Here is a 24780-nt window from a genome sequence, read left to right as displayed (position 1 = left end):
TCTTTGCTACTATTTAACAAACCTTTTATCCTATTCTTTATTGCCTCTATTTCACTTCTAAACACCTCTCTTATCGGTTCCTCCCCTTTACTTAGACTACTGTCTCAGAAATCTTAACCTTTTCCATATGCATAAAACCATGCATTTATTTGATGATTACTGGTAATTCAATTTATGCAAACAATAGCAACTGATGAAAACAGTAACTTAAGTAGAATTTGTTTATTCTTGAAACAGAATCTGAACAAGATTTGGAGGTTCCTTTGATCCACCTTTGACTTGCTTTGCAACTGCCCTTATGTCATGTTTTGGACATTTTGATGCAAACACTGCCATTCTTAGAAAGAAAAGAATGAAGAAATCAACCAGCTTTATTTCCAAAGATGCATCCAATTTAAAATATGCATGGCATATACCCATGGTGGCAAACCTATGGTACACGTGCTGGAAACAGCACAAAGAGCCATCAGGACGTGCGGCCTCACTGGCTCCTCTTCCACGTTCCTTTGCACACACATGCACTGGCCAGCTGGCCTTCATGCACATGGGAGCACCGAAATCCAAAAGAGCAGCGTTCCAGTGCGCATGAGCATGCCGGCACCCAAACTTCCAGGTTTCTACTGCATACATGCATGACAGCCAGCTGTTTGTCAGACATGCGCTCGGGTCAGAAACCAAAGATTTGGGTGCTGGTGAGTGTATGCGCACCGGCACTGCTCTTTTCCAGGTTGAGGCACTCCTGCATGTGCAAAGGCCAGCGAGGCCTCACGTCCCTTGCGAGATGGTTTTGCATGCCATTTCCAGCAAGCAAGTCGGCATGCGGTGACGAAAAAGGTTAGCCATCACTGACATATACTATTTTTGATAGTAAGCCTGCCTCCAATGTCTTTTATATGCCTAGCAATCCATTGATTCTGATATATTATGCATACATCTACATTTAAATCATATTAATTCTTCCAAAACAAATCATACATATTTTATGTAAATGCAGGCCGGTTTACGTAGAGAACCATATGATTAATCCAAATTCTTTTCAGAAGAAAAGTTCAAGGAAAACCGTAACCATGTCTCAGGTTAATTTATTATCAGGAACAGTCACATCCAAGCAACATGGATCAACCGCTTCATCCTTGTAAGACAACTTTTCATGTTTCTTTGAGATATACACCCTATGACAATTCAAGAAGACAGTGACATGTCCCTTATCTGTCTTCTTTATATTTTTGTAGTCAAGTCTGAAGCAAGTCTAAGTTGCCATTGCTCCTTGTAGCAGACAGTAGGAAAGCATATACATATCAGAGGCCCTAGTGCTACATTTAATCTGTCTGCCAGTAAGCCCTATGAACTCATCTATATGACTATATTTTTGGCAATGGCAACTTCAGATGATGAAAAAAGTTTTGAATGAGTCATAACTGCTTATACTCACCTTATACTTTTGCCTCCTTTAAGCAGGATTTCCAAGGTTTGACCACAGAGAAAACATGTAGGAGCCCATGTTACTGTGGAACAGAGAAAGCATGCATGTACCCCCTGAGGAAAAATCCTCTTTAAAACCAGTTGCAATTCTCCTGATGACTATCATCCACCTGCTGCTCACATTTTGCATAGGCTGAAGGTGTCCCTTTTATTCAAGGGTGAAAACAACTTACCTTCCCTACTGGTTCGCAAATGTGAGCACACGGCTCACCTCTGCTCAAGTGCAGGACCTTCCGCGCATGCACAGAGCATCAAAAATGGGACGCCGCCACCACTACTAGTTCGCCTGAACTGGATAGAACCAGCTGAATTGCACCACTGCTTTTATTCCCAAATTTGCTATTCTATGAATTGAAAAAAAGCAGTGGGATGTTCAAAATAAAGCTATTTGTAAGAGAGATGTTCATATACAGATCAGACGTCATTTAAAAGATGCAAAATACACAATCCCCAAAACTTTTCCAAGCAATTTCCCAGTTGGTCTCTCTGACTTCAGAGGACCAAACTAAATAAGAGAATAGTTGTGTTTGTTATGGTATCAAGGATAGGAAAGAAGGCTGGGAGTTGGAAAATGAGAGGAAATAAATTTAATAAGCCAAGGGAAGTAGATAAGTTCCTATCTCTTAAGCCCCCAGCCTACCTGGCTGATTTTGGATGAGATCAAAAGAGTGACACCAGGCCAGTGCATGGACAGAGACCTCCACAGAATCCCTGAACAAGGCAGTAGCAAACTACTTATGTATCATTTCCAAGGAAAACTCTATATCCATGTCCATGAGGTTACCCAGAATCAAACATGACTCAAAATTATTTGACACGAAACATTTTTATTTGAAAAGTTACACCCAATTTGTTTTAGCAGTTCTCTTTCTTCCTCAAACCTATATAAACAAATGTGGTTATTACCATCATATCCAGTTTGATACAGAAATATTAAAGCATGTACATACTACTTCATTCTCAGGTATACTATAATAGCAATAACCAATGCGGCGTCCTCCAGTTATTTTATTCTGCTACTTTCTCAACCCCTGGTCAACCTGGTCTAGGCAGCTGAAATCTTGAACACCAAGGATGAGAAGGGACTGCCAAAAGTGCATACCAGCATTGCACTAGCCCTCCCTCATTCTTTTACCAATAGCACCCTAAGATGATAAGTAAGTACTTGCTGCAGCTTTTAAGACAGAAGTCCAGTAAGTTACCTCAAGATACTTTTAACATCTCTATTTAACTTGGCGAAATGCTAAAGTTCTGTCTGACAGAAAATGACTTTGAGACTGTCTTCATAAAGAAAATTCAAGTACAAAATAACACAGTTGCTGGATTCATCCATTAACAATGTGCTAGGATTTACCCTTTTGTCTTCCTAATGATATTTAGTGGTTCTAAAGTCTTTAAAGAAAAGTTTTGTTCAGTTGCACAGTTGCACCATTCTCTTATCTAGTGTGTTGTTTATTAGCAAATCATTTGGGAATGGAAAACCAAGTTTTGCATATTTTCTGCCTACCTGAAAAGAACCTGGCTAATCTTATCTTGGCCCCCTAAGTAAAGAAAGGCCCTAGTGAATACTAGAATGACAATGACCATCAGGGAATATCAGATTCATAAACTCTACTAGGAAGCCAAAAAAAATCGTATGAGAAGACTACATCAAATCATTTTCATGCTGTGGGCCAGGAAAATAACATGATTATATCCACCCAGACACCAAAAGTCTGAGTAGAAAGCATCTTTTCCTTCATCTTAAGGTAAAGGTAAAGGTTCCCCTAGCACACATGTGCTAGTCGTTCCTGACTCTAGGGGGCGGTGCTCACCAGCACTGTCTGAAGACGTCTCCGTGGTCATGTGGTCAGCATGACTAAATGCCAAAGGGGCATGGAATGCTTTTACCTTCCCACCAGATGTGGTTCCTATTTTTCTACTTGCATTTTTACATGCTTTCAAACTGCTAGATTGGCAGAAACTGGGACAAGTAATGGGAGCTCACCCCATTACCCGGCGCTAGGGATTCGAACTGCCGACCTTTCTGATCAACAAGCATCTTAGCCACTGTGTCCCTTTATCCTACCTTCTTCTAAAACCTGCTGCTGAAACTCTTATAACACTTGGCCACAGATTTAAGCCAGTGATCTCCACCCGAATCTTTGCTCTAAACAAATAATTACATTACTCCATCTTTTTAAAGTTGCTGTTACCGAATTATAAGCAAACACATCTGCCACCCGCTTAGAGATCAAGGTTTCAAAGACCGAGTAAATGGAATGGATCAGAAAAATCAAAAGGATTGTATTGAAATGGGACACAGAAAATGCGCTACCAAAAAGTAGGATAAAATCCAAGCTTCCGAGGTAAGGAAGGAAATGATCAGCAGAACAGGAAAGTCATACTCATATTCACACACGATGCAACAATTCAGGCAAAAAGCTTCATTGTCAGCTTTCCGAAAGGGAAAGAACAATTCCTCCTTACTTCTCTCCCCATTCCTGCATGATTGGGATAGGAACACGAAGCAGGAGCAAAGACTTCTCTGGCTTTTGTGTGTGAATGGCTTTGAGCTTCTTTGTTCCCCTGAAAGGACAGGCAGAAAGGAAATGAAGGAAGGTTTACAAGGTTTGTATTTACTCAGAGCTACAAATCTGTCAGCAGCTTACAGACACACACATCCACGCACACACACCCCTTCACAAACTTCTTTTTCTTCTTGCAGGGGTGGAGCTGAGGTCAACTCAGAAGGACAAAATGCATTCAAGAGGCCACCACTAGCATAGCCAAAGGAACGGGACCCACTGCCCTGAAGCAAAATGGTGTGGATATGTCTGTGAGAGGGGAAAACATTGGAAGGAGGAGACATTTTACACATGTTCTGCAAAGGTGTGTAACCTTATTGAAAGTGGTAGAATAAAATGGGAGTGTAGAGGAGGATTGGAAAGGAGATGATTCACTTTGATGTCATCAGCATCATCACCACGTCTGTTAGCTAAGACTCTCGGGTCATTTTTAAATAGGGCGAGTAAGAGATGAAGAGACATACAAGTTCCCACTAATAAACAAGCCATACCAAGAGCATCAAAAGCACAAATGGATTTCTGAGTTGCTACTGTATTTTAGCAACCAGACCTTTGCCTCCCACAAGTGTTTCCTCTCTCCCTAAACAAGTACACCCAGCAGCTGACTTAACAAATTGAACATTTCAGCATTAAAAATATCCCCTGCCTTCCTCGGAAAGAAAAGGCAAAAAGAATCAAGTGAGGTTTATCTTCTTCCATTGCCCTTAAAGTAAATGGTCAACAAAGTTTAATTAATTAATCAACTTAGCAGAACTTAACTAAGGCTCTTCTCCTGGACACCTCCCTCCCTACTCAACTCCAAGGCACTGACCACTACCTATGGGTCTACCCAACCCAAACAGTTCCTAGATTTAGAGACAGATCTCCGGAGCTTTTGTGGAACCAACTACATTTTGCTTTGGTTTCTTTTTCCAAATCGACACCGCATGTTGTGAGGTGGGGGTAGTGGGGGGTAACGTCTGTTTCCATTTGAAACTGTCAAAATTAGCATGCAGTAATTAAAAATCACACCCTTTCTCTTAATAACCTAACCAGCATGATACAATCAGGTTGTGCCAACTCTTTAATCTAATTGACTAATTACAGATTTTAATTTAGTCAGTTACTGAACAACTGTTGACAATTTGTTTTCATTAGGGACAGACCAGGATAAATATTTAGGCTCCCCAATCACAGAGACTATAGCAAAAGAGCCTTGCCATGACCTCTTGGTTTACTGCTTTGAGGGTTTTGTCAATAACAAGTTAAAAAAAAAGGAGCAACTGCTTCCAAACAGCCATCCATTCTTGCAGCTCCTATGCAGTTCAAATAACTCTTACCTTAAGAACATGAGTTCATTTGGATGACAAATAAGGACCTGCTTCAAAGAGACAATCAAAGCTTTTAACGCAGCCCAATCTTATCCCAAGAACACAGATGAATGAGGGCATTTTAATAATGCATTTTTTATTCTTCCATAGCAAAAGTCACTGCCACTGGTTTATCAACCAGGGATTATTATATGAATGAAAAGTGATTCAACCAAAGTTCATTTTTTAAGGATTTAAGTGTCTACCTTGGAATAATGGATCACAAGATTCGTCCCTTTCGTAAAAGAGAAAATTCTATAGCTTCTTTCTCCAATAACATGGGTTGTGAAGTATATTCCTACACACACACACACACACACACACACACACATTGTTTCAGAACTATTTAACAAGGCATACTACAAGTCTTACGGCATATCTCTTCTGCGTTCTTTTTACAAAAAAAAATGTTGAGAAAACCTTAAAAGACATTTTACCTTACAGCATCCTCTTCCTTGTGAAAAGGCAAGACTGCTTTTCCCCGATAAAATTAAACGTTAACAAATGATCTATATATACCACAGTTTGTACAGTAACCTGAAACTGTACAACACCCATTGCTAAACACATCCCTAAGTCTCTTAATCTCTTTGGAGCAATCTTCCCAAACCAGGCACTCTCCCAAGGAATTGGGGACTAGAATCTCAGAATCGACTGACTGATGGGAATTGTGAATGTTTCAATCTCCAAACACTAAATAGGAGCTACCCTATTTATTATTGTGAGTGACAGAAGATTCTTAAAACTTAAACCTACTGCAACCTTTTAGCAGAAGCTTCCATATTTTGCATTTGTAAACTATGTTCAAATGAATTTCCTGCAGAAACACCCTAACACCCAATTAAAACACTAGGCAAGATAGGAATTAAGAGTTCTACTTTCTTTTTAGAGTTCTACTCTGTGACTTTCTACACCTTTACACATCCATGTAAGTGAAAAATACCTAAACAACGGTAGATAAACTTCAATGGCTAGGAACAAACATATCACATTTAAATCAAAATCAAATTAAACTAACTATTGTTTAGAATAGTGAGAGCTCAGCCCATGACTGAAATTGACACTTTGCGCAACATTTGTACAAAGCAGAAAAGGAAAACATACAGGTACTGGAAATACCAGAGTTAAACAAAGCTTGCATGGTAATACAATCCAACCATCGGCATTGCTGTCGATTTCATAGCTTTCATTAGTTATACCAGATACTTTTGCCCTGAACTTTATAAACTTTCAACCCCTGCACATGTGTTTACCCTTCACCAGTAATATCCATTACTGTCCACTTGCTCTTGACATAATGAAAAACATTTTGAAATTTTAATAAAATAATAATAATAAAAGATCATAATTATTTATAGGCTGCTCTTCCCGGGGACTGTAACCAAAGAGATCAAAGTATATTTAAGTATAGACATTGAAATAATAATAATAATAATAATAATAATAATAATAATAATAATAATAGAAAGGATGCTGCAAAAATTCAAGAGGAACAAAGGACCAACTGCTGATTGACAAGCTAATCCTAAAGAATTCAAAGAAAAGATGAACCAACCTATTCATGGCTTGGATAGACTATAAGAAAGCGTTTGATTTAGTTCCCCATAGCTGGATCAAGAAATGCCTGAAAATCTTTGGCGTCAGCAGCAACATACAAAAATTCATGGAAACTTCAATGAACCTCTGGAAAACCAAGCTTATAGCTAATGAAGAACTGGGTGAAGTTGAAATTAAATGAGGCATTTTCCACGGCGATTCCCTTTCACCCCTACTTTTTATACTCTCAATGCTACCACTGACAATCATTTTGAAGAAGATGAACTATAGATACGAACTTGCAAAGAAAGGACTGAAAATTTCGCACTTGGTGTACATGGATGATTTGAAGCTGTTTGGTAAAACGAAAGCTGAACTGAATTTATTAATTGAAAGCACAAAAGAATTTAGCCAAGACATTGGTATGCAGTTTGGAATTGACAAATGTGCAACAATGGCAACCAAAGCAGGTGAGGTCATAGAAGATGATGGAATAGAACTTGAGAATGAAGAAATGATAAAGGCAGTAAAACCAGAAGAAGGCTACAAGTACTTGGGGATTTTAGAGGCCTCTGACTTAATGCATAATAAAGTCAAGGAATTAACTTCAGCCAAATACATTCGACGAATACGCAAAATATTAAAGTCCAAATTGAGTGGAGGAAACATCATAAAAGCCATAAATACCTGGGCTATACCTGTGATTCGATACTCTGCAGGGATAATTGACTGGACCCAGATTGAATTGGACAATTTGGACAGAAAAACAAGGAAGCTTATGACAATGAATCATGCTTTGCACCCTAAAAGTGATGTTGACCGATTATATCTACCAAGAGCAGAGGGTGGTCGAGGACGCCTACAAGTAAAACAGACTGTGGAAGAAGAAAACCACAGCTTGAATGATTACATCCAGAAACGTGAGGAACCAATGATTAAGAAAGTAAATAAAGGAGGCCTTTTAAAGACAACTAAGTCAAAAGCTGAATATAAAAAAGAAGTAATTGAGAAGCGAGCTGAAAATTGGAAAAACAAAGCTATGCATAGCCAATACTTGAAAAGTATTGAAGGCAAAGCTGACCAAAAGCTAACTTGGAACTGGTTAAGATCAGGAGCGCTGAAAAAAGAAACAGAAGGCTTTATTTTGGCAGCTCAAGAACAAGCCTTAGCCACAAACTGCATGAAGGCAAAAATTCAACATGTTACCACCAACAGTAAATGTCGCCTCTGTAATGAGAAAGACGAGACAGTTGACCACTTGTTCAGTGGGTGCAGCAAAATTTCACAAACTGACTACCTACAACGCCATGACCGCGTTGCTAAGATCATTCACTGGAAATTGTGCCAAAAGTTTGGATTTGACTACAGCAAAAATCACTGGGACCATCAGGTTGAGAAGGTTTTAGAGAATGAGAAAGTCAAAATCTTGTGGGACTTCAAAATCCAGACTGACAGGCACTTGGCCCACAACACACCTGACATAACAATAGTTGAAAAGAAAAAAGTATGGTTTATTGACATTGCAATACCTGGAGATGCACAAATTGAAGATAAACAGCAAGAAAAAAATCACAAAATACCAGGACTGGCAAATTGAAGTTGAGCGACTGTGGAAAAAGAAATCGTGTGTTGTCCTGATTGTAATTGGAGCCCTTGGAGCAATACCCAAAGGGCTACCTTGCTATTTGGAAATTTTAAATTTATCAGACTTGAACATTCTGATTCTACAAAAAACCACCCTACTTGGAACAGCTTATATCCTCTGATGTTACCTTAACAGTTCCTAGGTCCTTGGTTAGGACTTGAGCTGTTGAGCTACCAACTAACCCCAAAGGCTGTGAATCTCACCAAAGATTAACCATGCAATAATAACAATGATAACAATAATCATAATAATAATAATTCCAGTGATATGCTACTCAGCTGAAACATCAACTGGACTCTGGCTGAACTGGAAAACCTGGACCGGAAAACACACAAACTTTTGAACATGTACCACGCTTAACAGACCTGCCAAGAAAAATAGGGGGCAGGGGGCTATTGCAAATCCATCATGTAGAAGAAGAAAAACGAAGTTTGAATGATTATGTGAACCAAAGTAGAGAAAAATTGCTGTAGGCTATAAAAATGGAGAACAGCATAAAAACAACTGAAACAAAGGCAGAATATAAGGAAAAACAGCTGGTTGACAGATTAAATAGATGGAAAACCAAAGCTTTGCATTGACAGCACTTGAAAAACATTGAAGGAAAATGTGATGACAACTTGACATGGACATGGCTTAAGATGGGAACTATCAAGAAATAAACGGGTGGTTTAATACTGGCTGCTCAAAAACAAGCACTACAAACTAATGCCATGAAAGCGAAGATACAAAAATCCACTGACAACCCAAACTGCCGACTTTGCAATAACAAAGTCGAAACTGTTTCACATTTAATTTGTGAATGCAGCAAAATTGCACAAACTGATTACAAAGCTAGACATGACCGAGTTGCTAAATTAATCCACTGGTCACTATGTAAAAATATGATTTACCTGTATCCAGAAAGTCATGGGAACATAAAGTGGAAAAAGTTATCAAAAATGAGAAGGTGAAGATCTTGTGGGACTTCAAATACAAACGGATCGTCATTTGGAGCACAACACGCCAGATATTACAGTTGTAGAGGGCCAAAGTGTACAGTTTATTGATATCGCTGTTCCTGGAGATGCCAGAGTCAAAGAAAAAGAACTAGAAAAAATCATGAAATATCGCAACCTGGCCATTGAAACTACACGGCTATGGATGAAGCATGTAACAGTGATACCCATTGTCATCGAACACTTGGCACCATGTCCAAGAATTTTACAAGATACATCAACAAATTGCAGCTTCCTGCAATAACACCAGCAGAACTGCAAAAAACTAAGCTACTCGGAACATCTTATATTTTAAGAAGGTACTTGATTGATATCTAGGATGCTGGCAGCAAACCGTATCAACCATTAGCACCAGTCACTGGTATTAGTAATGCATTTTTGAATGTTCAGTTGGCTGAGTTTCATGTTTAATGAATATTAATAATAATAATTAATAATTATATTTCATGTATATAATAATTGTCAATAAGACAGACAAAAAAATCTGGGTAGTGGATGTGGCAGTGCCTGAGGACAGCAGAATAGAAGAGAAAGAACTGGAGAAGATAAAAAAATACAAAGACCTACAAATAGAAATAGAACGACTATGGCAAAGGCAAGCAAGGGTAGTACCAATAATAATAGGCGCCTTGGGTGCAGTCCCAAAACAACTGGAGCACCATAGGCATTGACAAATTTGCCATCAGTCAATTGCCGAAGGCGGCTTTACTTGGAACTGCTTCTATCTTGCGACAATATCTGTAACACCATCAAACATCCAGATTTATCGATCCTAGGTCCTTGGTAAGGACTCGATAGGTAAACAAAAATGTCAAATATAGACTGAACATCTGGCTTACGGTGCGATGATTAATAATAACAATAACAATAATAATAGAATAACTATAATATCAGTAAATAGGCAGTAATAAAGAACTAGCTCTTCACACAATACCAAAAGAAACAATGCAAATAAGCTGACTTGATACAAGAGCTCTGACTGGAATAAAACTTTACAGATATTAAAATATGCTATACTCAAGGTCAACTATATCCAAATGGCAACAAAGTCTTCTCCAAACACAGATTCACATCCTTACTCTTTACATACCCCTTATCAGCCTTTCCTGGACTTTTTTTGTTTTGTCCCTTTCTCCATCACTAATTTGGGAAGTTAAGTATATCAAGTCATTAAAGCCATCAACTTTGATTGTGTACTCAGCTGCTTACTACCTGTTTGGATAATATTAGAACATTAAGCCCCAAACTTGATCTTTCTTCAAGTACTGATTAACTAAGGTTGTAACCCTAATAAGCTCTGTGAACAGACTTACTTTTGAGTAAACAGGCATAAGAATGCACTAATTCTCTCCACAAATTATGTTGCTTCCACTGGAAAAAGAAACTGCCTTTAATTTTGCATTTCTCCCTGCAGGGATGTGAATAGAAGCAGTTTGGCCAAGTGCATTCTGGTTTATTGTCAATGTGGAATTGTCCAAACTAGAAAACATGGGAAATATCATCTGAACAGGCCTAGTATTTAAGAATTCACAGTCTTATGCTTCAAACAGAAGTGCTTTATATTTATCTAGTTAGGTGGCTATCTTTGATATTTTTCCCATTTCTTCCACCATCAGCACTTCTACCAACTAGATCAGCGGTCCCCAACCTTTTTGGTTTTGTGGAACAGTGGTGGCAGCAGTGGCGGGGGGAGGAGAGGGGGATGGTTTTGTGCAAGCAGTGGAAATGTGCATTTGCAGTTCCATTTGTGCAAGTGGCAGGTGCATGCAAGTGCACTCATTCGCCACTTGTGCAGCCCAGTTATGAATGGGCCACGGCCCAATATCAATCTGGGGCTTGGGAGTTTGAGACCCTGAACTAGAGCATCGGGGACATTCCATGGGGGTAGGGCAGTGGTTATGCTTATGTATTTCGTCTACCAATCATCCCAATAAGCAGAAGCACATAAATCTATTGCCCTACAAATACCCAATTGTGGCTTTAAAATGTAAAACAAAAGAAAATTAAAATCAGCAACAGTTCTTAAATACTTCTTTCACTTATTTAAACCATGTTAATTTCAATCAGATGTTTTTCATTAGGAATAACAAAGAACAGCTCACCATTCGCTTGCTTATTTATTTCATGCTCATTCCTAAGTTTTCTTTACAATATTTGTCAACCATGTTAAGTGGGTGTGAGAATTACCCTACAGATTATTATTATTATTATTATTATTATTATTATTATTATTATTATTATTATTATTATTAAGCTTGTTCTCCACAGATAATATGCAATGTGGGAGTTAATACTCAGAAGACAGGTGGAAGAATTATCCAGCAACTGCCAAGGACATCAAGGAAAGCATTACAAGATGTTTTAAAAGTCATGGCCCCAAGATCATAGATTCAGTCCACAAAATTTTATTGTCAAGTTTCCTTAGTAACATGTTTCAAGAATCACTCCGCTAACCTTCAGGGGAGTCCTAAGTAATTCATTATATCGAACAAAACTGAATTCTGTTCTAAATGAAAAACATGCTACTAGGAAAAAGTTTTTAAAAGTGTTGCAGTCTCCGTTCTCTAAACTTTCATATATTTAAATGAAAGGAGAAACCCAGATCAGAAAGTGAAAATTTGAAACTGTAAAAGGAAGCCCCCAAACACCTTGCTATGAACTGTCTTGTGTATCATAACGGAGTCATAAGAATGATCCTCTCATTAGTCACAGTACCTTGAAGGTCAAGAAGTTGAGAAAAGAAAGGATCCTCTGATTTCAGGCTAAGTATGGCCAGTTTAAGCATGATGACACATTATCCAGATGTAGAAGGGGTTATTTATCCCCTTAAAAATTGTAAGGTTGAAGGACAGGATACACTTATTCCCACAGAGGTTCTTATTAAGCCATAAACAAAGGTACAACATCCAACATAAAATAGCGGCATGACCATTTAGCATAGAAATTATGTTTTCCAAGCAGAAAGGCTATTTTAATTGCAAACCTTGCAATTGTTTATAAGAACCAAGTTTCAGTTTGCACCTTCTACACCCACGTAGCATCTGTACCAGGTTTAAAACTGAGCTTTCATTTAAATCCTATTCCATATTTTTCCCGTGTACTGTTTTCTTTATTGGTAAAGTAGCTAGCACCCCTCACTCAACCAGATAAACATGGATATCATTCTGAGTTGAAAAAGGTGCAAGCTCTTTGGCAGTGCTGAGATGGGAACAGAAAACAGTATCCATGCTTTAGCAAAGCAATGCTTGCTGCTGATAGGGGAGTTCAAAATCTATTGTTCCTGGTGTAGGAGGCTTTGCGCATACCTAGTTGCTGATATCTGTTCTTAGTAAATGGAATTAACGCAGCACTTGTTAATTGCCAGACTATGGTACTATTTTCAACTGAAACTGATCTCCTGAGTTATGACAGCTATGAGAATCTGAAATGCATGTGTGTTTCATGTCATGGCGGGGGAAGAATCATTCTGAAGAATGTGATTCTTATCACGTTCTTCTGGCAATTAAAGTTAAATCATGTAGAAAAAAAATATTTATGTCACACCTACTGCTTTTGCATAACCGAGACAAGGAATTATTTATATTATAATTAACTTTTCTGATATAAAACATAGGGAGGAAGGATTTTTAAAAAGGCAGTGATATCTAATTCCTTTTAAATGCTATTTTGCAGAGCCCAGCAGGCAGATTCCATTTCCAACCATCTCCCAATTTTTGTAACAGGCTCCTGCTTTAACACATTCTACAGTTGTGTCGAAAAGGCCCCGACTTTCATTTTTCAAAAAAAATAAATATCAAAAATAAAGATTTTAGAAATTCACCACATGCATCTTAACAAGACACATACTGCTCAAAAGGCAGCTATTGTTGGAAACCTCTGCCTGCTATCCAGTGAAAATATCATCTGTTGACATCAGTTATGAATTTTTTTGTACTGTCTCTCAAAAGTTCCACTCTGAGGAGCCTGTGCAGACAGAATAATGCCACAAAAAGTACGTAGCGACAGTCAACTAGATTTAAGTTCATTTTCTGTAGCTGGAGGCCAAAATCGACTAAATTGGTTCTAGTGATCAAGTTTTCTGCAATTCCCCATTCTGTGTATTAGCTATTTGACAGAAATTCACTGCGGTATTTAAACTGGCAGTCATCACAGCTAACTCAAATTGTATTGGCTTTCAGAGTGTTGAAACGGTGAACTGCAATCATCAATCGGCCAATTCCAAGATAACGTGGTGGTTGAAATTCCTTGTCATGCTGTACAATCCCTTTGTAGCTCACTAGCTCAGAAGATGCCCAATAAAACCGGCAACAGGAGTGTCTGGCAATGCTACTACAATGTAATATGAGTGTGCCCATGGAGGGGCTTTGCCCAGAAACAAGGTAAAGGCAACTGTGCCAAGAGTGGTTTAAAACTCCCAAGAGAGCACAGCATTTTCTTTTGGAAAACAAAAATACGGAATCACTGAAATTGAAAGCACATTTTGGATCCCACTCACCCATCCACCACCCACTGACAAATGTGCAAATCACAGATCACCGAAATACCACATTAAAAACACTAGAGGGTTTTCCCTCATCTGCACGCTACTGTAAGATACTGATATAAACGGACCTAAATATTAAAAAGGGGTGTATCACTGCAAACCTCAAATTACCTTACATTTTAATAACTATCCAATGGGGGTATTTCCATATAACTTTATTAGAAATATTTTAATAAAGATAAAAATGAACGGAAACTAATAATTTAGAAGGAAAAGAAAGAGAAAAAAGACAAAGCCAAAAGTGCAGGAAGAGAAAGCATATAAAGAAATCACTCCTTTACAACAGTTATATCTATAAATATTTTTCCCTGTGATCTATTTTTTCCAATCATCAAAAAAATATCAAAACTTTTTCTGTGTTTTGCAAAAAAATTATATGTGTTTTCGAAACATCAGAAGTAACCAACATATATATTGTTCCAAAAATGCTTTTTCAAGAGGCAGCTGAATTTTCTGGTTTTTCTTTGAAGATGTTTCACTTCTCATCCAAAAAGCTGAAGAAGTTTCTTGGATGAGAAGCGAAATGTCTTCAAAGAAAAACTACAAGGTCCAGTTTCCTCTTGAAAAAGCACCTTTGGGACAACCATGACCTGGATGACTGAGAATCGCCATAGACAAAAGACATGTTAAAAGTATTTTTTGTACCGTCACTAATTGTGCAATCAGGAACTTTTCTGGGTCTGATTCCAAGCTGTTGGAAGCATCTTAACTGAACAAGTGGGCACAGACTTCTTTGCATTACCATACTTTATCTTGTGATAACTGGATTTCTACTTGTAGGAAAACCTGCTCCCAGATTCTCCTGCCTGTATGTAGCGAGCAGATACAATGAAGTGCAAACTTTTTAAAAAGAAATATTGCTTTCCATTTACAAGGAAAGAGTGAAAGAGGTTTTTCTCCAAAGCACAGTGATTTCGCATTCCTTTGATACGTGGTTTAGCTAGTGCTTTTTCTCCCAATGCTCCTTACGTCTCAATCAGAAAAATTCTTAAATCAGTACAGGTCAATGATCTGAGAGAACTCTTACGAACAAGACACGTGCATGCAAAAACCAACCTCAAGCTCATTGTTGGAAGGGCTTTTTTAAAAAAAAAATTAAAAATGTTCTTTGGGGAAATTGCTTGTTGCTCCTGCTGCTTCTATTATCATATAGTTATACTGGGAAATGAAATGGAAGTGACACAGCATGCAAGTCCTGTTATAGAAGCCTCTAATGAAGCATGATTTCCCATTCTTTGAAGGATGTATTCCCCAGGCCTACTGATCTGGAGAGATTTGCTTCTTAAGCATTCAAGTAACAACACCTCAACTATAAACAATGGGAAAGAAGCATGTAAAGAAGAGAGGCCAGATTTTTTCAATGCATTGCAATATTCTCAGAATCTCTATCTTTCGCACAGAAAGCATTAGGATTTCTCTCAATTTTTAAGCACGTTCTTTTTGTCTTCTGCCAGGTGATTCTCTTGATAAATAGTCTCTAGCGTAGTAGAGAACTCTGCAAACACCTGAAAGATAAATCTTTACACTGGGAACCATGCCTGTTTAAAAGTAACTGAATAGCAATTAACCATTCATCGCTTTTGTCCATCATTCTGACAATCTATAATAGCTGTTTAGTTTGACCACATCCACATGCATAGCAAAACCTTTCCACCTGTGAAAATGTGGTTTTTTTTTAGAACATAAGCAGCAACAGCTGTTAACCCATCTTTCACATCACACATCCTTTCAAATTCCCACCTTCTGCCATTCCAAATCATGCAATCAACTCTTCTCTCATATGATTTAGAAACCTGAATGGCTCTCCATTCATTCAGTGATAATTCAGAAGGCCTATGCATAGCACTTATTCTACCTACCACCTTATCGTGTTAAGAGTAAAGAGCATATGGGGAGAAAAAGATCCTAGCTATGTGTCAGGTCAATTGTAATTACCTTATACAGGTAGTCCTTGGCTTACAACAGTTCACTTAGTGACCAAAGTTACAATGGTGCTACAAATGGTGACTTATAATCGTTTTCCACACGTACAATCATTGCAGCATCCCCATGGTCACATGATCAAAATTCAGATACTTGGCAACTGACTCATATTTATGACAGTTGCAGTGTCCCAGGAAGTCATATGATCACTTTTTCTGACCTTCTCACAAGCGAAGCCAATGGGGAAGCCAGGTTCACTTAACAACCATGTCACCAACTTAGCAATTGCAGTGCTTGTCACTTAACATCTGTGATGAGGAAGGTTGCAAAGTGGTGCAAAACTCATTTAACAACAGAGATGTTGGGTTCCATTGTGATCATATGTCAAGGACTACCTGTAATCCAAGATTCTGATTTGCCAGATATTGACAAGAACCATCCACGGTCAAAGCCTGATCCACCTTCCCTAGAAGAATAGCCTGGAATTGCAAATCTCATCTTGCTCCTCCCATTCACCAGAAACTGCCTTTTTTATCTTTGTACTCTAAAAAAACTAAAGGAATATTATTTCTGTAAAAGCAGAACAATCCTGAAAGTAATTTACAGTAGATGAAAACAAAACTCCCTCAAATATATTGGCCTATTTGCTCTTTATATGTGGACACAGCAACTATAAACTATATGGCAAGGTTTTTAACATGCTCCTGTATTATGCCTTGCTTGAGAAAGTTTATGTATCAATGCACAAGCACAGATAAACTTACACATCACTAAAGTCCTGTTGGTATATAATGGCAAGCATGCTACATATTGCTTGTTGGAAAGTATTAATTCTAGAGAGTGGTAAAAACAACTTTACTGCTTGAAATGTCAATAACCAAAGTCAAGACAGTTATGAAAATACTTATTTAATCATCTATTTTGTGACCAAGAGGACTTTCAAAAACGAATAGTATAGTGAAAGGAAGAGAACAGGAAATAAAGTCTTATAATGACCCTACAAAGGTAAAGTATTTAAAAGTGTTATGAAACTATATTACACTGTGAATTTTAAAAACCTCAATGAGGATTGTATCTATTTGCTGTAAGCTTAAAGCAACATGTATTAAAGAAGTTTATGTGAATCATCTAATACACTCTGGCCTATTATTAGAATTATTACCAAGCTAAAAAAGATTAATTTCTCTAAATGCAGTAAATCCTCTGACACTATTATGAGGCTGCTGCTAATGTAGCATTACTGAATTTTGCATGCCAGCGCTACAACTTTATATACCTTATGCCAGCCTTCCCCAACGTTACATTCACCAGGCATGCTGAGATAGTAATCATCAAATTCCTAGCCAACATGGCCATGAGCTGCAAATTCTGGAGCCACAGAATGCAAGAGGAGGAAAGACTCTCGTCAGTTTGTCTCCTATTAGGTTTCCTACCACAACCACAATTAAATATTATATTAAGAAAATCCTTCTTCCCTATTCTGAAGAGTTGTGAGAACACAAAAGCTTGCATACATTTGAGCGTTCATAATAGAGAAACCCCCCTATGCCCATGACGGCGAACCTATGGCACATGTGCCCGAAATGGCACATGGAGCCCTGTCATCTGGCACATGTGGCATTGCCCATTCCTCTTCCAGGTTTCTGGTGTGCACGCATGCATGATGATCAGCTGGTCTTTGTGCATGTGGCAGTGCTGGAAAGTGGAAGAGCTGGTCTTTCTTTTTCCTGCATGAGATGCATGCCATCATACTGAACTGCCAACTTTCTGAACTGCCAACTTTCTGATCAACAAACCCAGCATCTTAGCCACTGTGCTCCTCACATTATATATTGGTTTACAAATCCACTAGTTTGTTCTGGCATTCTCAGACTGATTTCCCTCTTTCCACTACTTCCCTTCCTTAGCGTGTATTGTCCTTTTTGTGAATCATTCTGGGTCCTGTGTCTTGCCTTTTGACAGGAGACAGTATTTCTCTAAACAGCAAGATAAATGTATCTAAATACATGTTTTAATCATTTTCTTCTTCCCTTCTCAGGAAATTGCTTTTAGGGAATTTCTCTCTGTGGGGGAGAAACATGGGTTGCAAACTGAAGCACATTTTTCAAAAGACTCCATCTGAGGGCTAAGTTGAGTGTCACTATTTATTTTAAAATAGGACCCTCCTGTTAATTAGTATATGTCATTGCAGTGCGCACACTTCTTTTAAATGAAAGCTACTGTTTCTGCATCAAAAAGTAACTTCTAAGACTATTCCTCTGTTGAATACAACAGTCCCTCTAAGAACTTTGTCAGAAAGAAAAAGAAAAAAATAAGATCCCAGGCTAAAGATCCATAATCTTTCCAAGAGATAATGCAATATTTCAAGGTAGGTACATCAGGAAGGGTTAAATTAAACCTATCAAAGTGAATGGAACAGAGTTTTTCCCCCTCAAAGGGTATTTTTTGACTCTGAAAGCATATAAAAGCTCATTGCATCTATGACCCACTGTGGTTCCTGCAAGTTACTTTGAATAGTCCGCAAGGTTTCTCCAACTTCAGCCGTGAAAGTTTACAAATTATACAGTTCTTTCCAAGAAGCCCTTTCTTGGTGAGTTAAGAGGGAGAAAGAACCATAGGGTTAAGGAAATTCTATGGATGTCGCTAGAGACTGCAAAGCAGTTTCTGCAGAAGTTCTTATTTATAGATAAAGGTTCCCCTCATACATATGCACTAGTCATTCCCGACTCTAGGGGGCAGTGCTCATCTCCGTTTCAAAGTCGAAGAGCCAGTACTGCCAAATAAGTCATCTCCATGGACATGTGGCCGGCATGACTAAATGCCGAAGGAGTCCAGAATGCTGCTACCTTCCCACCAAACGTGGTTCCTATTTTTCTACCTGCATTTTTACATGCTTTTGAATTGCTAGGTTGGCAGAAGCTGGGACAAGTTTCGCAGCACTATGGATTCGAATGGCCGAACTGCCAACCTTTCTGATTGACAAGCTCAACATCTTAGCCATTGAGCCACCGCGTCCCTAACTTATAACTCAGTCACAAAAGGGACTGAAACTAGTGAGTCCGCCTTCCAAGTATGTGCCATTTTTTAAATGAAACTGTTGTCAACTATGTTGCCAAACTCAATTCCTACAATCCTAAATTTCTTGAACTGCATCACAAATAGCCCTTGACTTATAACAGTTCATTTAGTGACAGTTCAAAGTTATGACAGCACTGGAAAAAGTGACATGACTATTTTTCACACTTACGACCATCTCAGCATCCCCTCAGGTCACGTGATTTACATTCGTATGCTTCATAACTGACTCACATTTATGACAGTTAGTGTCCTAGGGTCATTCCGGCATGTGATCCCTTTTGCAACTTCCTGACAAGCAAAGTCACTGAACAACTGTGTTACTAATTTAACAACTGCAGTGATTCACTCAACAAACATCACAAGAAAAGTCATAAAATGGGGCTAAACTTGCTTAACGAACTTCTCACTTAGCAACATAAATTTTGAGCTCAATTGTATCTGTAAGTAGAAGACTATATGTATTCAACCTATTAAACACGCTGATGAATCCTTTTTAACTTTTTCTTTTTCTTTGAAACCTAGCTCTTAACCACTTGGACATGTCCATGGGAACAATATTCTACTATTACAGGTAATCCAGAGACCAACACATCAGATAAGATGATGTCAAAAGTTCATCTGGGACAGTTCATTTGGAAGAATGTCCCATGGCACGGGATAATCATACTGTGTTGTCCTCCTTCAGCTATGAGAGCAATGTTGCTCTAGACAAGTTCACTTTCTGGATCTCCAGTCAACTCACAACTACCAATTATTTAATTCCAAGTAAGAAACCATGTACGGCTTCAGATGACAACACAGGAGAAAACCAAGGTATGCCTCTTAGGGGCAACATCTGAATGCATCACCTAAGTCTCTTGAAAATTTCCTTTTGCAGCTAGTTTGTAGTCATCCCCATACCTATTAAAAATTAAAGAAATAATGAAGTCTGCATTGCAGTCTTAAGGGAAAGGGGAGGGAAATCTTCATATTGCAATCTGGAACAGAAGCTATTGCCTCTCTCCTGAGCCTGAAATTCTATGCATCCGTTGCGAGGGATGGCCCCACTTAACACAATAGGATTCACTTATGGATAAAAAAATGCACAGGATTACACTGCACAACAGCATTCTGATAAATTCTTAAATACTCACAGGCCTTGGAGAGGGTTTTTTTTAAAATCTTTCCAAAGAAAGAAGCATACCACATTCAAATGCAGGCCTCTATGTCAAAAGTTTGCACCTTAGAGTTCCTCATGATAAATAGGATCTCCTTCCCTCTCCTTATCCTCTGTGATCCTAGGAGGACACATGACTCTGTAAACAGATCAATATGCTCCACCTTCAAGAAAAGCCACTGAACTGGATTCACATAACTGTGACTTTATACAACAATATTCAAACTCCATCGGAATGGCAGAGGTAACACCCTTTTCTCTCCGGATCTAGTTGCATTTGCTTTGGAACAACTGCAGCGATCTAAGTTTATTAACCGAGGGATAACTTTTTTTTTACTCACATAATCATGAAAGGCTTTTGCTTCGCTTGAGTGTTCACAAGTATCTCGCCTTTCAGGAGCTGCACAGTAAAGGTCCCAAAATACACTATAAAAAGAAATGAAGAAAGAACTAGTTATTAATATTTACACAATATACATCCCTTAGACATATAGTGGCTTATCCAAATGAGCCTGTGGTTCAGGAACAATGGCACTTCTCAATCTTGTTCAATTTTTACTCAAGGAGCAGTGAACACAGCACTTTAGTTCCACTTGAGACTTTTACCTTCAGCAACAGAGACACAAGATGCCTATTTACATACACAAGTTTTTAATGTACAGTAAAGAAGATTCCCACTTCAACAGCCTATCAACTCTGTTTCAATGGTTCCTTTTGTAAAGCTTTCCTTCTCCCTTCCCACAATATTAAAAAGTTAGGTTTCCTGTATCTGTTTAACCATACTGTGTATTTCCCATTGCTGTCAATTCATTGCAGAAGTTTTATATATGGAACTATTGCATGTTCATTTCAATTACCCTCTTGCTGAAAATAAAGTATGGGCCAATTCAAGTTGTCATATAACTTTATTAAATCTGAACATGTCCCATTCCACATCTGCAACTGTCTCCTAAACTGGACTGTAATCCCTTACAGCTGTTTCTATTTGACTTTAAAGGCCATGTATTCAATACATCATTGATTCCTCTTCTGTCTTGAAACAGGCACATGTAAACATTATCAATATAAAGACCCCCACCCACATAATGAAATTCAGAATGCATCCACTATATAAAACATATTCTTAATATGAACTAGCACTAAGAAACTCAGGTTTACATACTCAGTTATTCATTAAACTCACATGGCTCCTTATTATTTCTCAGCCTAACCTACCTCAAATTTATCAAAGGGGCAGAGGGAGGAAAGGAAAACTAGGTATGCCATCTGGAGGTCCTTGAAAGTAAGGTGGGTTATAGGCATAACTTTGGCCTTCCAGCAAATAAGTCAGAAAATGCCCTGAGTACTCCAGTGTTATTGTCCATCATGTATGAAAGATTTCATGTGCTAAGACTTTATTTTCTACTCCACTATCCTCAATAGTTGAGTGCATTAAACAATGCTCCGCAAGAAAGTCAAATAGGAAACAAATTCAGAAACAGTCCCAAGAGCATCAACCTGTGGCAACTGACAGCCTAGTCTCTTACCCTTAAAAATGTTTAAGTTACACACCAGGAGGAGGAGAACCTCATGAAATTTTGCTATTCCGGTTCCCCAGCAGGCCATATTTTATCTTTATATATCATGCACATTCAGAAAACAGGACAAATTCCATAACCATAGATAACTAATAAAAAAGTATTTTGTGAATTGAGATTAATGTGGCCTATGACACCTTACATTCCATCATTCAGAGCATCATCAAAAAATTGGATTATGGAAGCAACATGTGCCCTTCAAATGTTTACCATTCCTAGAAGCAAACTTCAGGTGCCATCCTCATAACAAAGTATATTTTGGTAGCAGCACCAACATACAGATGAATAACTATATTAATCTAACAACTAACTACAATAGATGAAAGGAACTCTTCCTGGAATCAACAGGATTTACATTCAAGAAAGAAGATCTACACCAGGAGGTTAGAAATATTTCTATCGCTCAGCATCATGCTATAAGTTGCATAACTGCTTCAAGTCACACTGAACTTGTCCACTATACTCTATCATACATATATACGCACAAAGGGCAATCTCATTGTTGAATAATTTAGGATCATGTTTTAAGGGAAATTGGCAACACTTCAAAAAAAATGGAGCTGATAACCTAGACACCAAATTTCCTTTTCCAATTAAATGTTCTGAAAAGGTATCAACTACAAAATACTAGTCCCCAATGAAAAGCTAAGACCACTTTATATCCATAAATATTCCACATATGTTTTTGTTAAAGCAACACCACTTTTTGACAAGAAACCTTCATTTATTTTTATATGTGTGTGTGTGTTTGTACAACATGACTTCAAGTTTGGAGAATACAAGACATTCCAAAAAAACCTACAATTTTGTTCCCAAAATTCTCTTCAATACTTTTTCAAGTAATTCTACCTAGACTGAAGAGACAAGCTTACAACCAGTTATGCGTTTGGATTAAGACAATGTAAAGGCAAACCCAACCATTTGCTTGGGATCATCTTCCCTCCCCAACACTTCCAATTAGTTAAATAAAGAACTTTTAACACATAAGTAAAAGAAGCAACACTCACCACCACCATGAATGTAGAAACCCAGGAGGTTCTCCTAGTGTGATGTTTTTTTCCCATCGGATCTGTGAACAGCCAAGGATAAAAAAAAAGGGTTTGGGGGGTCACAGACCTGAAGAAAAAGATGCCATTTTCTTCCACTCTTGCTGCTCCCCCCCCACCTTCCTAAAAGAGCCTCTGAGGCTAACTAGCAATAAATGGCAAAAGGTGATAAAAAATTCAAAATGGAGGCCACTGTGCCTGCTTTCTGAAAACAAAGGCTATCTTGGGGGGGAGGGGGAGGGAAAGGGGTCAAAAGTAAACAAAGTCACTCACCTCTGATAAAAAGGTCTGTGCCGATTTCTGTGCTCCTACGTGCAGCAAGTATTCGTAGACATACAAAGCTAACCTGTAAAAAGACAGGACTTTAAAAAAAAAGTAGCTGGGGGGGGGAGGGAAAGTCTCTTGGAAGGAGATGGAAATTAAGCCAGAGGAGGACTTAGTGAGAGGGTATTCCCCCCTTCACACCGAGACCCCCTTGGCTTCAGAAGGGAACGAACCCCGCTTTCAGCCGCGGCAGTGAAGGCGCAGCACTTCCTGACCTGCCTCTAGCGCGCCCCATCCCGCTCAAAGAGAAGTTTGAGAGTCGCTCATTGCAGGGCACAAAACACAACTTCGCTGGGCGCATCCTCTCCAAAAGGCAGTCCGGCATCCAGCGTCCCGCACCGCCCCCCCGCCCCCCGCTTAACAAGTCGGTGGCGGAGTGGAGGGCGGCCTTTTCGTCATCTGCTCCTGGAAGAATTTTGGGGATGCGAGCTCTATCTATCCCAGTGGAGTTTCTCGCACGCCCCCCCGGTCTCCCCCCCGCCAGGCGCCGCTGCCCACCCCGCGCCAAACCCTTCGCTTTTGCCAAACTTGGAAACTCTAGAAGCAAGGTAGCAAGCGAAGGCGGGCCGAGGAGAAGACAACCGAACGCGCCTTGTCTGGACAAAGCCTTTCACCCTTCCACTGGCAACAGACGGACAGCCACGCCAGACAAAAGGACGATGCGAGCTTGCATGCTTTCCTCCATCATGTTTTTTTTTACACCCGCCGCCCTTTGCTTGGAGACCCGTTGCCTGAATCGCGAAAGGCGTAGATCCCCTGCCAAAGAGACTCTTCACCTTCTGCCCCCCCGCCCCATCTCATCCTCCATGCTCTTCCCTTCCAGATGCCCCAACTCCCCACAAGACAATAAAGGCACGAGAAGAACGCCCGCCCGAAGAAACCGCGTCTAGTTCCCCGAGGTTCCCTCCGCTGCCTCGGCGCTTACTTTTCCCGAGCCTGGCCATCCGAGGGCACCGCCGAGCCTTTGCCTTTAGCGAACATGGTCCGCAGTAAGAAAGAGGCGAAACTAAAGCTGCTGCCGCCGCCGCTGCCTAAATTGCTCCGATGCTTTCCCGTCTCCCGAACCTCGCGCCTTTCCTCGGCTGGAGCCGGCCCGGATTCCGCTGCGGTCGCACCGCTCGTCCTGCTTGCAGCTGTCAAAGCCCCGGCCGCGACCCCATCGCCCTGCCCCTGTCCTCGGCTCCTTCTCCTTTCCCAGCTGCTCCTACCGCTGCCGCCACCGCGGCTGCCCCCGGCTCAACCGAACGTGGCTACACTAGGGATAGAACGCGGCGGGCGTCAACGTTCCACAATGGATACATTCCCCGGCCAATCGGCGGTCTGCGGGGGGAAGGGCTGCTCCGCCCTCCAATAGAAACTTTTAAGGTGGCACCAAGGGAGATTCTACCAGCCGGCGCTAGGCAGACGGAAGCATCCTTGGGCTGCTTCCTAAAGGACCCTCCCGGCGGGGAGGGGGCCCTCGCCACTGCCACCGCTCCTCCTCCTCCTCCTTCTGCCTAGGGGCTGAGCTGGGACCTCGCTGCCTTTCTTACCCGGCTCTCTCTCCTCTACCCAGG

At 39.7% G+C, this 24780-nt stretch overlaps 1 protein-coding gene across 4 annotated transcripts in view; it reads right to left on the bottom strand.

Annotated features, from left to right (window-relative positions):
* The window catches only part of SSBP3 (single stranded DNA binding protein 3), a 226893-nt gene extending 202401 nt beyond the window's left edge, over window positions 1-24492 (bottom strand). For 3 of the 4 annotated variants that reach the window (XM_014068044.2, XM_014068045.2, XM_014068047.2), the window contains exons 1-4: window positions 24150-24491; window positions 23174-23246; window positions 22862-22923; window positions 20619-20703 (exon numbers count right to left, since the gene is read on the bottom strand). In XM_014068044.2, coding sequence (XP_013923519.1) covers window positions 20619-20703; window positions 22862-22923; window positions 23174-23246; window positions 24150-24205 — 276 coding nt within the window. In that variant the 5' untranslated portion in view covers window positions 24206-24491. Of the gene's footprint in view, window positions 1-20618; window positions 20704-22861; window positions 22924-23173; window positions 23247-24149 lie in introns of all 4 variants that reach the window. The other variant, XM_014068046.2, reaches the window with a different exon arrangement.
* Between the last annotated feature and the right edge of the window lie 288 nt (window positions 24493-24780).

Source organism: Thamnophis sirtalis, unplaced genomic scaffold (genome assembly GCF_051295495.1).
Source record: "Thamnophis sirtalis isolate CommonGarterSnake01/CBP01778 unplaced genomic scaffold, rThaSir2_p1.2 scaffold_7, whole genome shotgun sequence".
Lineage (NCBI taxonomy): Eukaryota > Metazoa > Chordata > Lepidosauria > Squamata > Natricidae > Thamnophis > Thamnophis sirtalis.
Note: the sequence above shows the minus strand (reverse complement) of the source record. Positions and strands in the feature narration are given on the sequence as shown.